This window comes from Passer montanus, unplaced genomic scaffold (genome assembly GCF_014805655.1).
Source record: "Passer montanus isolate IOZ18808 unplaced genomic scaffold, ASM1480565v1 scaffold39, whole genome shotgun sequence".
Lineage (NCBI taxonomy): Eukaryota > Metazoa > Chordata > Aves > Passeriformes > Passeridae > Passer > Passer montanus.
Window position 1 is genome coordinate 2035618 of NW_024368707.1, and position 12991 is coordinate 2048608.

Consider the following 12991-nt stretch of genomic DNA (forward strand, 5'->3'; position numbering starts at 1 on the left):
TGAGTGTTCAGGCACTTTTAACTATGCTCATATTCTTCTTGGGTGGAAGAGGCACTACCCGAACATCTTTCAGATTAGCCACAATTGATTGTGCAAGGAGCACACTCCTTGGTTAGCTAGGAAGCAAACAGGTGCACCTGCATCATGTGTCTGAAGATTTCAGATAATTTTGGAAAACAAGTGCCAGTAAATTGAACTGTCCATCAACATAAATAGGACTTTGGAAGTGTGTTTCATTGGCCAGCCAGAGAGGCTACTGAATGAGCTTTTCCAAAGGAGAAATGAGTGGAAAATTTCTCACTATCTTGACCAGTTTATGAGAAGGACACCTATGCCCAGCACTGTGTATGAAGACCTGGCAGGTCCTCATCAGTCCTGTGTAACTTCATCAGCCCAGATGCCCACACTGGACAGAGAAATCCATCTTCTTTCTCATTAAGCAAGCAGAAGCAAGTAGAAAATTTTTATGAAATTACAGTGGGAGACTGTAGCATAGGTTAAAGCAAGCCCATTATTTTGTTGTTTTGTTTTGTTTCTTTAATTATCAGTCAGATCAGCTATAAGCTTGCACTTAACCACCTGCCTGGAATAAAATCCCCTCATTTTCCATTTCCTTTGTCCTAGCAGTTCCTTTTTCCCGTGTGAATCACAATGAAATCAGTGTCCCCATGCAGAGCAGCAAGTTCTTCCACTTCTGTGGTGGCTTCACCAGTTCTGCAGAGCTGTTTCGCAGGTTCATTCATTGCTGCTCATATTCCTTAGACAGTCTGTGCTTCTCTGGCGGCAATGAACAAACATGCATACATATTATGTAAATGGACCAGTATTTAGGAGGAGGTTCAGAAAAGCAGAAATTTTGGCTGATAAGAATATTTACCACATGAAAAAGCTAGGTCCTTTAGCTCTTTTGCTATAGGAATGACTTCCTTCCTGCTTGTTTCCCATGTATCTGTTCAATCTTTTTTTTTTCCCCTAAATATAACACTTAAAAGAAGAAGCCCTGCAACTAAAATCCTCTCTTGTCCCAAGGAATAATTCAGCATTCTGAACTTTCTCAGAATAGAGCTTGTTCTTCTGGCATTTCAAAATTTATTTCTTTCTTTTTATTTCTTTCTGAAAGAGTGAAAGTCATGAGTGTATGAAAGAGCCTGAATATTCTCTAAAGAATTTGGTGTCCTGGAAATCAGCATTTCAGCCTTTTCAATCTACTTGTATAAAAAGAGCAGGAAAAAGTTTGGAAAGTATAGGGATCCTCATGTTGCATTTTGAGCCTGTTGTGTTACTTCAGCAATGCAACCCAGTAGTATTTCTGTATTGCATCACTGCACAGCTGGAGCAGCTGGTATGAATTCTGTGCTAAAATGTAACAAAGTTGACATTGTATTAAGGGCACTTAATTATATCCTTTTGCTTCTTTGCAATGTAACCTTCAGAAAATCCAAGCCAGACAAATCCTGAACAGCTGTTTGATGTCTGATTTTAGCAGATGGGAAAAACAGAATCAGACTGTAGATCTCTGTGTTTGTTTGTACTCAATCTCCTGATCATGTAGTTAGTTATCTATGCATTTTTACCCTTGGAAAAAAAAACAAGTAGAAAATCTTCCAGGTAGTTAATCTCTGCTACAATCTACAACGTGGGGCAACTTATGAAGAGCAAAGTAGACAACCTTTCACTGCCACTTCTACCCCTGATGTTACCAGCATCCTTTACGACAGAAACTAGCAGCTTAGACAGCATTCAGGCTGGGATGGGTAGAGAAAAGAAAGATTTTTATCCCAAAAAGGATCCTGGGGCAAATTCATGGGACACGTAATGAGAGGGTCATTTTATATCTCAATCTTAAAGTATTTAATATCTACTCTCAATTTCTAATTGGAATAAACAAGTTAATCTGTAATTTCTTTTAAAATATGTACAGAAATAACTTCCCAAGTGATGTGTCTTGCACAGTTCACTGAGTGCTTCAAGATTCTTGGAGAGGCTTTGTTAGTGAAGCATTCATTTCAGTGAGATTCATGTCATAGAAACTTTCTTGTTGAGTAAGTATCTTTCACTTTACAGATTTGGAAAATCTTGTGGTGTAACTGGTTCAACTGAGTCGATTAAAATGAAATCTTAAGAAATGTCAGGTTTCTGTTGTTTCTGAGATGGGGGAATAACCCCTCAGGTGTTCATGATTTCTGCAAAAAAACGCCCTTTCTTGAAAAGTATTTATTATGGTGGGTACTTTGCACCATTTTCAGTGGCTTGGATTGTTGATGGCTTTTACAGTTCCTAGCTCCCGTCTCTAGCGCTTGGGAAAATCACTAATTAGTGCTTAGGGAACGCAGGCCTCGGGCTCTGTGCTGCTTTGAGCAGTCGTTGCTGCCCTTATCAACGAGCAGACCAAGTCCTTCGGCAGCGGAAAAGTCCAGCGCAGGATGTTTGAGAAGGCAAGGACTGGAAAAAGTCTCGTAAAATATTTGAAACTTATGGCTGATGCTCACACCTACACACATGTAGACATTCCGTCTCAGTACCGCAGTTTTTGACCCCCTGGTGAGGAATGCGAGGCAGGCACAGCGAAAGGAGCAGGCTGAGATGCTGGACGCGCACTAAGGCGCAGAGCTGACATCGTTCCGACGGCTCTGCCCTTCCCCGCGGGCTATCGGCAGAGAGAGCTTTACCAGATTTCAAACTTAAACGCCAAAATCACAAAAAGGGCGCTGTGCGTGCATGGGTACGTGAGGGAAAAAAAGTAAGGAAAAAAAAAAGGCACAAGGATGCCGCGGGCGGCGGCGGGGGCAGCGCTCCCTGCGGAGGGGCCCGGCGGGACAGCGGAGCCTTGCGTGCCGGCCGGGATCAGCCGGCGCCCGCTCCCTTTCGCTTCCCGCCGCGGGCCGGCCGCAGGGCGGGCGCTGACTCAGAGCGGCACCGCCGCCGCCGCCGCTTCGCACGCGATGTCGCCGGGTCCCCTCATCCCCCGCGGCCTCCCGCTCGGGGGGCGGGAGCTGCCTGGGGAGGACAAGGGGTGCCCAGCCTGGCCGGGGATGCTCGGGGAGGCGGGAGTCGGGCAGGAGTGGCTGGAGCAAGGGAGGAGCGGTTTTACAGCCATAATCCCACTCTTTGGTGAGGCTGGGACAGGTAAATTCCCCCTGCTGGCCGCCTGACCCCGTGGAATGGGAAGCGTGTTTCGGCAGGGGCCGGGCTGGGGCTGAGAGGCTGCAGCTGCCCGGCGTTGGGTGGGGAGGGTTTGAGTGTTGTTTCCGTAATACACAGAAAGCTTTTCGCATGTGTTTGTTCGCTTACCTGCGTGCTCACCCGAGAGGTGGGGGCTCCTTTCGTCTGGGTGTGTAGTGACCACACTGTGCTCTGCTGACAAAGTTTTTTGTGGGGGAGAAAGGGTGTGCCGGGTTAGATGATCCCGTGTTGCAGATTTCTTTATGTTTAGATGTGGAGGCGATATGCGATTTGGAGGCGATATGGGATTAGGCCACTTTTCAACATGTTTATTTGTGAAATGCTTCTTAAAGTGTTTCTGGGTTCGCTATTCAAAAACCTAGAAAATTGCAGCATAAGTCCAAGCTAACTGTTTCGACAGTAGCTGTGTTAAAACTGCTTTATTGAAGTTTCCCAGTGCCATAACATGGTGGTGTTCAGATGTGCACCACGGCATCAGGTACATCCCGTGCCTCGTGGGAGAAGCATTAACCTGCTCATTGACATGCCGGAGTGTATCTGGAAATGGTTTAAAGAACATTTGCTATCAACCCCAACATGCACTGATTCCTGAAGATCTTAACAGAAGAAATATTTACAAGTACAGCTGCTGTACATGTCAGTGAAGAGCACAGATCATTTATGTTCACCTTTATATTCACAGCTTCCTATCTCCAGGTTTACAGTAGCATCCTTGCTAAATGGGTTCAGATGTTGGTTTTGGGGCTATTTTATTCTCAGTTCACTTGAGAGAAAAAAACTTCAGATGTGAGGGAAAATGTGTGAGTGACCCAGTGTTTGAAAACAAGTGGATTAAGTTTCCTGCTTAGAAAAAATACTTCAAGACAGTTATTTTTTCCTGACTGTAACATTTTCTCTTCTTTCCAAAGGCTTCATTGTCTCTTGCATTTCTTGGGGGTGCCTGATGTTAAAAGTCCTGCCAGTGAAGCATTGCTTTCTGGAGTGGAACACAGATCTTCCCAGGTAACCTTCCCTTCAGCAGCAGCTTCCAAATGCTGTGCTCAGATCGGCTTTGATACTTGGAGGGCACAGGACTGTAAAACAGCCAACGTGGCTGTGTGACCTGCAGGAGTAATCTGTTCTCAGCTGTGGTCAACTAAATCCGAAGTTTTATTGTTTTGTTGGTTTTGGTTTTGTTTGATTTCTTTTTTTAAAAAAGGAAGGAAATCCACATAAATCAAACCTTTTTAATGGCCATGGCTGTTTTGTCCTTAGTTTAATTCGGCCTTTTGTCAGTTAAACTGCCACTGGAGCTGTTGGCTAATTCAACCTTTTAGGTTGCCCGTATTTCTGAGCTGCTTTGCTCAGCATGAAAGTGGGAAGTCTCCTATTTCTTCTTTTTGGGTGGTAAAAATAGTTGGAGCTATGTACAATTATTTTAGCAATCTAAGTAACTAATTAAGCCTTTTCTGGTCAGGGAAAGGATTGTGGTTTTTAGATTTCAAATGAGCTTTTATTATTCTAATGATAAGGCTGACTTGTTGGAACGCCTATTTTGTAAAAATAACTGGTAGATTTTGCTGGAGGGAGAAAATTATAATTTTATTTGGAGTTACCCATTTTTCCAAATAGTACTTTGATACCCCAGAAAAATAAAATCTGTTATATAAAATCAACATATGTGCACATGACATGTAATACTTAACTATTTATTGAGAAGCAATGCTTCATCCAAAGCAGTCATTAATCTGATTAACTGTGTTTCTAAAATGTCCTTTGTTCATATAAACTCCATTCTTCTTCTTTGGACTTCTTAATAGCAGTTAGGTTTAAAAATTTTCCACTTCAATTGTAAGCGCCTTTTGCCCCATCATATATTATTGAGGAGGGTTCACTGTGGGGATGAAGGAGTGAGGAAAATAAATATTTCTCTGTTGAATTGACTCACCATAGGTCAGTAATTTTTGGCAGCTCATGTGCAGTGTTAGAAATGATGGTGCAGGCAATTGTCATATGTAAACCTAGAGAAAAATTCTTGTATCAAAAGACAAAAGACAAGAACAGTAGGCACTCTTAGAAGTTTTTTGGCCAGCTCATTGGCAGCTATCCACCATAGAGGGCTGGCAGGTAATGCAGACATTGTAGACTCATGTCATAACACATAAAATCAAAATATGGAGCACAAATGCAGAAAATACTTCAGTTCTGGATATGCATTTTCCCCCACAGGGTACCAGGGCTTATGACTGACTCAGTTGATGAAGCAAATCCCAGACCTGACTTAAATAACTGAGTAAATAAAAAACCTGGTTTTGAAGCACCTAAATTGGTATGTGGCAGCATGGCTGTTCCCTGAGTGGACTGACTATGTGTGATGCTAATAGGTGGTTATAGCCTCAAAACCCTTCAGCTTTCCTTTTAAAGGAATGTTTATTTCCCTTCCAGTGTGTGGAAGGAAAGCATGTGGCTAAAGGGTAAACCTACAAGTTCAAAAGCAAGTAAAGGAACCTCTGAATAGATTTGGCATGGCATCTCATGGTTTCCAGTGAATTTTGTGAGTTCTGAGGATAAAGGACAACTACCTACCCTTATGGGTTTTGACAGGTACATGTGAAAAATAATTTGTGAAGTGTGTGCTCTTAGTGAACTAGATGATTGCCTGCAGTCTTCTCCAGCTGTGCTGGTAAGGGCACTTGTTAGAGCATGAGTCAGAACACAGGCTTTCTTTTTTCAGATAAATAGGAGGAAGATGCATGTCAATATTTGTCCTCTCCATGAACATGAAACACTCTATGGCAAAGCCCAGTTATCCTGCAGCTGTTAGCAGACACTTCAGCTGCTGTGTTTTTATACCACAGTTTATCCTGTCCTTGTAGCCATGGGAGAAGAACAGGGAACAGAGGTGCCTAAAGCAGAGAACACAGAAGCCTAAATCACTGTGATACAGCCCTATCAAGGGCTTCATCCAAGTTGCTTAAAGGCAGTTTAAGGAAGGTGCAGCCAGCAGCATCAGGAAACCCAGTCCAGCAGCACAGCTGGGAGCACTGTTTGGATGGCTCCTTTCTCTATGTGATGCCACAGAATTATGAATCTCATGGGTCTTCAGAGATTTTGGAGATGAATCATTAGCATGATTTCTAAGAGACACACTACTCCAGCTGGGTTCACTACTGGGTAGGTAGTCTGTGAGTCAGGTTTTTAGTCTTCTCAGTCGGCCAAACCCCACCTTTCTTGAAGTTAATCATATAAAATTCCAGTTGATTTTCAACAAACCAGCAGTTTCCATACTGACAGTAATTAATATTTATTTGGACAACAGTGGAAATACGGACTTATAAGCATCATCAGTCTAGTTGCACAAGTACTTAAAAATTAGACGAGTAGGAGAGTTACCTCTCCTTTATGAATCAGCAGGGTTTCAGACATTTTTGATAGCTTCAGGAAGGTCACAGCCTTTTGAGTGGCTTTGCAAAAGTGTGTGTCACGGCGTCATCAATGTGGTTGCCAAAACACAATTCCTGGAAGCTAGGGGATTATAAAGGTTGTTCAAGGTTTATTCTCTTCTCTAGTTTTAGATTTTTCCAAAGGCTTCTTCTTTCTTCTGGTGAGGTGTCTGAAAAAGTTTTTAAATTACTTGGTTGTGTTCCTAAGTCGTCAGAAGTACCATGTTCTTTGACTAGATTTCATAACATCTGACACCCTATCTAGAGCTGAAGTTTTGGACATGCCACTGCACTTTTCAGTGCATTTGTTGCCTTCTTTGCTTCTCAGCCCCTCTCTATCCATAGCGTCCTGACTCGTTATGAGGAGGGCAGAAGTTTATGTACATGTATGTGTCTCTTGAAAGCTGCCAAGCTTCTACTCGCAACACCTTTTAGGTGGTGTGATTGTACCCATGGTGGGTAAATCCCACAGGTTCAAATACAGGCAAACGCAAATACACACCTGCCTCTATTCTCTCTCTCTTTTTTTAATCTTCTTTTTTTGTAATGGCTTGCATGTTTTCTCACAGTGTGAAGCATGGGTAGAAATTTCTGTGGTTCTCAGGGGGGCTGAGGAGTGGGTGACAGGGGAAATGGTGCTTGTAGTCAAGCAGTTGTTTAGGCAGTGCACAGAGGGAAGTCACATCAGTGGTCAAGTAAGGTGCATGGTACCATATATGGCAAACATTTGTGCTGTATTTAATTTTTTTTTTCTCTCAGTGCAAAAGCTGCTCTTTGCATTTCAAGTCTGACTTTTTGGACTTTTGTGTGACAGTTTTTAAGCTAGACTGAAAATTTTGGTGGATTTTAACACCACTGACCAAGTTTCATTCTCTGAGCAGATGCCACACAGTTTCATAGTTTGGTTTTCTTCGCCTCAAATTGAGGGTTAAAGAAAGGGCATTCTTTGAGAAACAGCTGTTCTTTTATATTCATATTAACTAGTTTTATCAATGGAGGAAGAAAGTGGGCATCAGATTCTGGGAACTCCATTGCACAGTAAAAGACAGAGGGTTGCTTGTTTGGCTTTTTTTTTTTCAGAATTGACTAGTAACTTTTGGATGCATCCAGTTATTTTCTGATATTATTGAACCCACTCCACTTTTGAAGGACCTGCTTTTTAGAAAGTGAGTAGTGACATTTTCTCGATATCAGTGCTTTGCAAAGGATCTGAAGCTAATACAAATGAAAGCCTCTAAATTTACCTTGTGGGAAGCATTTTCTTCGAGATAGGATTCTCACCTTACCTTCCCTGTGAACTACTCTAGTCCCCAAAGCAGCTAAATTTAGTCCAAATTTCAAGAGAAACATTTACCTTTTCTTTTTTGAGATCTGTTGCTGAGTTGCCTCTTGTAAAATCCCATGTACTCTAGAAAACATGAGAAGTAAACAGCAGAGGATGTATATTTACTCACTTGACTTAGTGGGAGATTCTGACTAAGAATGTGGTCTCTCACTAATAATGAAATGGTTTTGAAGTTTGAAATATGTATTTTGGTCACAATACATTATTTAGATGATTGATATTGATCAAGTTTGCTCTCAAACCAAAGTGGCCTCAGTTTCCTAAGATGCTGCAATCTGTTACAGAAAGGTAGGTGAGGGCAACTGGGGAAAAAAACCCTACATTTCAACTCATATTAAAAAAATATATATATATATGAACGCAAACAGCCTCGATTTGGGCAGCATTTTTTTACCAGCTCAGAGATGGAAGATTGCCTTTCTTCTTGAAGGCTGTTGGTTTTTAATCCACTTGCTTTCTCATCTCCCATATTTTGCATTCTTTTATTTCATTATGAGCTCAAGCCTTAGCTGCCCAGATCCTTGGGCCCAAAGCACCTCTGTCATTTAGTGAGACCAGACTATTTCAAAACCTCCTGTCCCCTGCAGCAAGGCTCCAGCAGCGTACTGAGCACCTGCACCTGCAAACCGAGCAGCTGCTTGAGCTGTTATTGAGACCTAGAGTGACTTTCTCCCAAGTCCTCTGCAGCTCAAAGTTCCATTTAGCTGTGGAGCAGTTGTTGGTGTTAGCACACCTGAAGCTGAAATTAGGGTTGCAAAAATTCTTTGCCTATTTAAGCAAGCACCAGGTCTGGGTACAATTTTTCTTTGTGCTGAGATGAAATATTTTATTTCTGAAAATTCCTGATTCATTCAAGCCAAAATGGAGACCAAGAGATGTATCTAGCAAGATCCTGATTTCTATCAAGAAGGAAAGGCCCGTCAGCTTTGATTGTGTACATCTCAAGAAAGTGCACCAGCCTCTAGATTGGGGGTGGTACTGGTGGTGTAGTTGTTTTCATTAAAAACCTCAAAAGGCGTTGATTTAATTTTAAGGCAATAGAAAAGCATCTCTGAAATAATGAAAAGCTTTGTGGGATGGGCAGATGAACGTTTCCGTCCAGACTCACTGACAGATTTTCTATTAATGCTTTGCTATTTTTTCCTGACAATGAAAGCAGAAGTTAGATTACAAAAAGCCAAACCTTATTTATTAGCTGCAGTCATACTGGATTTATTTTAAAATAATAAATATTGTGGGGGGAAAAAGGCCAATTCAAATTACTTGCCAAGGTCTTTGGCAAGTGTCATATCCGAATTGCACTATTTCCATTTTACATAGCAAACCAATTTACTGTCATTCAATTCTTTTAATGTGGATAAAATAGGCATCCTGTTACATTATTCAAGTCTACCACATTAAATACTTTCAATCACAATAATTTTGGTAATATCCTAAGATATGTAAATGCCAACAAACAAATAATAAATGTTAATATGGAATAATAAAAGTTCCTGAGATAAAGCTGTTCAAATATAGGTTGTCTTTTCTTTAAAAAAAATAAATTGAAAATGATATTTACCATGTCATGAAAGTGTCATATGATCTGTAGTTCACACGAAAATAAGTTACACTAATGCGGGTGAAAGACTGAAAGAAACTGGCAAGTTTTCCTTTGCTGAATTAGTTGCCTCTTATATATTTTAATTCTTTGCTCATGTGGAGCATTTGCTATGGCATTTATACATGATTCTCCTCAAGCCTGACAATATTTATCAAGTTTATTTGTTATTTTCCAGAAACTAAAGCTTTAGGCATGAGATCTTGGTAGAGCTCTTCAGCAATTATTCCAATTTGATCTGGTATTTTGAAGTATTAAAAAACAAGACAAAAAGAAACCAGCCGCTCCAACTAGAATTATTTAAAGTTTTGTAGATTGGATGTACTCTGAAGTATTGTAGTGCTTTCAGCATGGATTGAGGAAATAATGAACAAGTCTGACTTACTGATTTTTTCTAAAATAAAAATCATATCCTAGTTGAAATGCAAATCTTAGGCTTACTTTTCTACAAAAAATGGGTCTCTTGTTATTCACTTGTAAAGGTAGAAAGAAGATAAGGGAATGAGAAGAGACAGCAGTTTCTGAGGGTCACTGAAAATAAATTTAAAACTTTATAACTTTAAAATCAGAACTGACACTGGCCTCATTCTGAAACACTGGCAGGTCTGGGAAGAGTTGATGCCCTTCACGCAGCTGTAAGCCTGAAAAAGGAGTTTGGCAGTTAGGTGGGGGTGGGAGGAAAAATCTGTCATGTGGAGGAAGAAAAACCAAATCTTGTAGAAGAGATAGTGAGTAAGGAAACAAAAATATGCAGTGAAGGGAGGGGAGAGCAAAAAGCTTGTGTGTGTTTCGGTGATACCACCGTTTTAATATCCTACTGTGTGCCAGAGAGCACTCTGCCACCAGCAATTGCTGAAAGACACCTCTGCCTCCCCTGAGCCTACAGAGCCAGCTCTCCACCTGCTCTGCGAGCCAGTGGTCCAGTGTGGACCTGGCTGGGGAGCTGGACAAGATGAGCAGGTTTCTAGGTTTGCCTTGCCCTTGTGTGAGTTCTGCTCTTGTTTCTCTGCAGACATTCAACAGCTCAACTGTTCAACAAGGTTCAATGCAAAATGCAAATACCAGGATTTATTTGTAACACTCGAAAGAGTTATTCCCGTTTACAGACGTTTAGAAAACACAGAGTTGTGAAAAGCCATAGTGAATGTGCACATGCTGCAGTAACATCAGAGGGATGCCACTTCCATTGTCCAGTCTCCAGGGCTTTTTTCTCTGCTGTCCAGACAGTTTTTTCATGAGCTGTGTTAGCTGACATAGTTGTCTTCCCTTTGAAGCCTTTTAGTAGGTTTGCATCTGTGTAACCTTTCACTCTAGAACTCACTGTGTCCTTTTCCTTAGTAGAAGGCAGTGACTCCTTAGTTCTGACCCAAGCAACCAGAAATTATGTCAAGTCCTCAAAAAAGTCTTAAAAAGCACAAGTGTGCTTTTGTCGGTCTTCTTTTCTTTAAGAGAAGGGTTAAATGCAAGGTTTTGCTTGTCTCCTGGTTTCTCTGCCTTCAAGTTCTGATTTTTTCTGAAATCCAAAGGGTTAAACACTTTAATTGTTATGATTAAAACTAATGATTTAATGCTGTAATAAAGAAGCTGAGACTTAAAATGCACAAGACTCGAGTTATGAGAACTGGTAACACACAAATTCATTAAAATATTGGATTTTTGAGTTCAAAAAACCTCCAAAAACCCAGAATTGATCAGGTTGGTTTGAGGACATCGCACATTATTTGTGGGCAAGCTAGGAACCAAAAACAAACACCTGGGTTGCTTTTCTTGTACAGAATAAAAACATATATATGCATAAGTTCAAAGCTCGTCTCAGAGAGGCCTTGACTTAATCACATGGTTCTTCTCTGTAGTTTGTAGCATTTGTACTGGGGTTCCAGCATAAGCATTTGTAGCTATTTCTTGGTATGAAGGCTTCATATTCACACCATGCATTGTCACAGCAATCCTTGTGAAGTAATTCTGTGGTTAAGGTTTCCATCTACCTGCATTTAAAAGGAAGTAACATTCCTCCCACCTGAAGCGCTGGTTGCGTTACACTTGCACCTGTCTCTGTTGCTTGTTTCTCTTTTTCTTTTCCTGCCATCTTTGGGGGAAGAAGTTCCTTCTTCCACAGTCCCAGCTCACAGTCAGAGGGACACAGAGCGCTTCCTCTTCCTCGTGGAATATTCCCCTGCCACAAAACTGGATAAGGAATGGCTCAGGTGGGTGTCTAGGGTATCAGAGCTGTTGCTGCTCATTTTCACCCGTGGACACAGGCACTGGAGCATGGCTCTGCGGATGTAGCTGTCAAAGCAAAAGTAAATGAAAGGGTTGGCACAGCTATTGGCAAAAGCAAAAGGGCTGCTCACCTTCATGCCCAGCTGGGCAACCGTGCCAGAAAAGCAGTTGGGCTGCTTCAGGAGCCGCAAAAGGATGGCCATAAGCTTGAAAAGATTGTAAGGAACCCAGGAGACAACAAAAGCTGCCACTACAATGAAGACAATCTTGATGGATTTTCTCAGCTTTTTATCACGTTTTCCAGCCTTCTGATAGTGCACACAGAGTTTCTTGGTGATGGAGCAATAAAAGGTTAAGATACTCAACAGTGGGACGAAGAAGGCCAGGATTAAAAGCATCAGTGACATGATCTGTTTGACTTCTGTCACAGCTTTGTCCGTGCAGTAAGTCTTTCCATATTGAGTCTTCAGTTCTCTGGACAAAAGGGTTGGAATCCCTAAGCAGCAGGATAATACCCAGACAGAGATGCAGAGTCCTCCAAAATAGGATCTTGTCCTGATCCGTCGTGCGACACACGGGTGCATGATTGCGAGGTACCGGTCAGCACTCATGCAGGTGAGGAGCAGGATGCTGCAGTACATGTTGACTGAGATGACATAGGAACTAGCTTTGCACAGGAAAGATCCTACCCTCCAGGTCTCGTCTGACACCTCCATGTCCACCCAGAAAGGCAGTGTGATGAGGAAGATGAAGTCAGATGTAGCGAGGTTGATGATAAAGATGTCAATCAGCCTCTGGACACGCCGCTTGAAGATCAAGGCTGCTATCAGGATTGAGTTGCCAATAATGCCCACCAGGAACACGGCACTATAAAGGATAGGCAGGAAAGTAGACATATGTTGCAGGTGCTGGTACTGGCACTGGTCTTCATAGTAGTAGTCATAGTTGAAAGTGACTGTAGACATGGATGATAGCGGGGCAAGTTCCGTTTCTGGCCCAGCTGTCCTCATCCTCTCTCTGAGGGAGGCTCTGAGCTTCCCCTACCCTTCCAGGCCTTCTTTAAAAATATTTTATCAGTGAGCAGGGAGGAGGGGGAGAGCCGGAAGGAGAAAAGCGGTTTTTGTGGGGAGGTAATTTGTATGCTTTTAACCAACTGCATAGGCAACGAACAAGCAACACGTATCTGATGAGTCAAAACCCTGCCTACAGAATAAATGCATT

At 41.9% G+C, this 12991-nt stretch overlaps 1 protein-coding gene across 1 annotated transcript; it reads right to left on the minus strand.

Annotated features, from left to right (window-relative positions):
* Window positions 1–11679: 11679 nt before the first annotated feature.
* GPR15 (G protein-coupled receptor 15) lies at window positions 11680–12780 on the minus strand. Its single transcript, XM_039718036.1, has one exon. The coding sequence runs from the start codon at window positions 12778–12780 to the stop codon at window positions 11680–11682; it is 1101 nt and encodes a 366-aa protein (XP_039573970.1).
* Window positions 12781–12991: the final 211 nt, after the last annotated feature.

Coding starts and splice junctions, on each gene's coding strand:
- GPR15 (XM_039718036.1), bottom strand. CDS start 12,780: ATGAGGACAGCTGGGCCAGAAACGGAACTTGCCCCGCTATCATCCATG.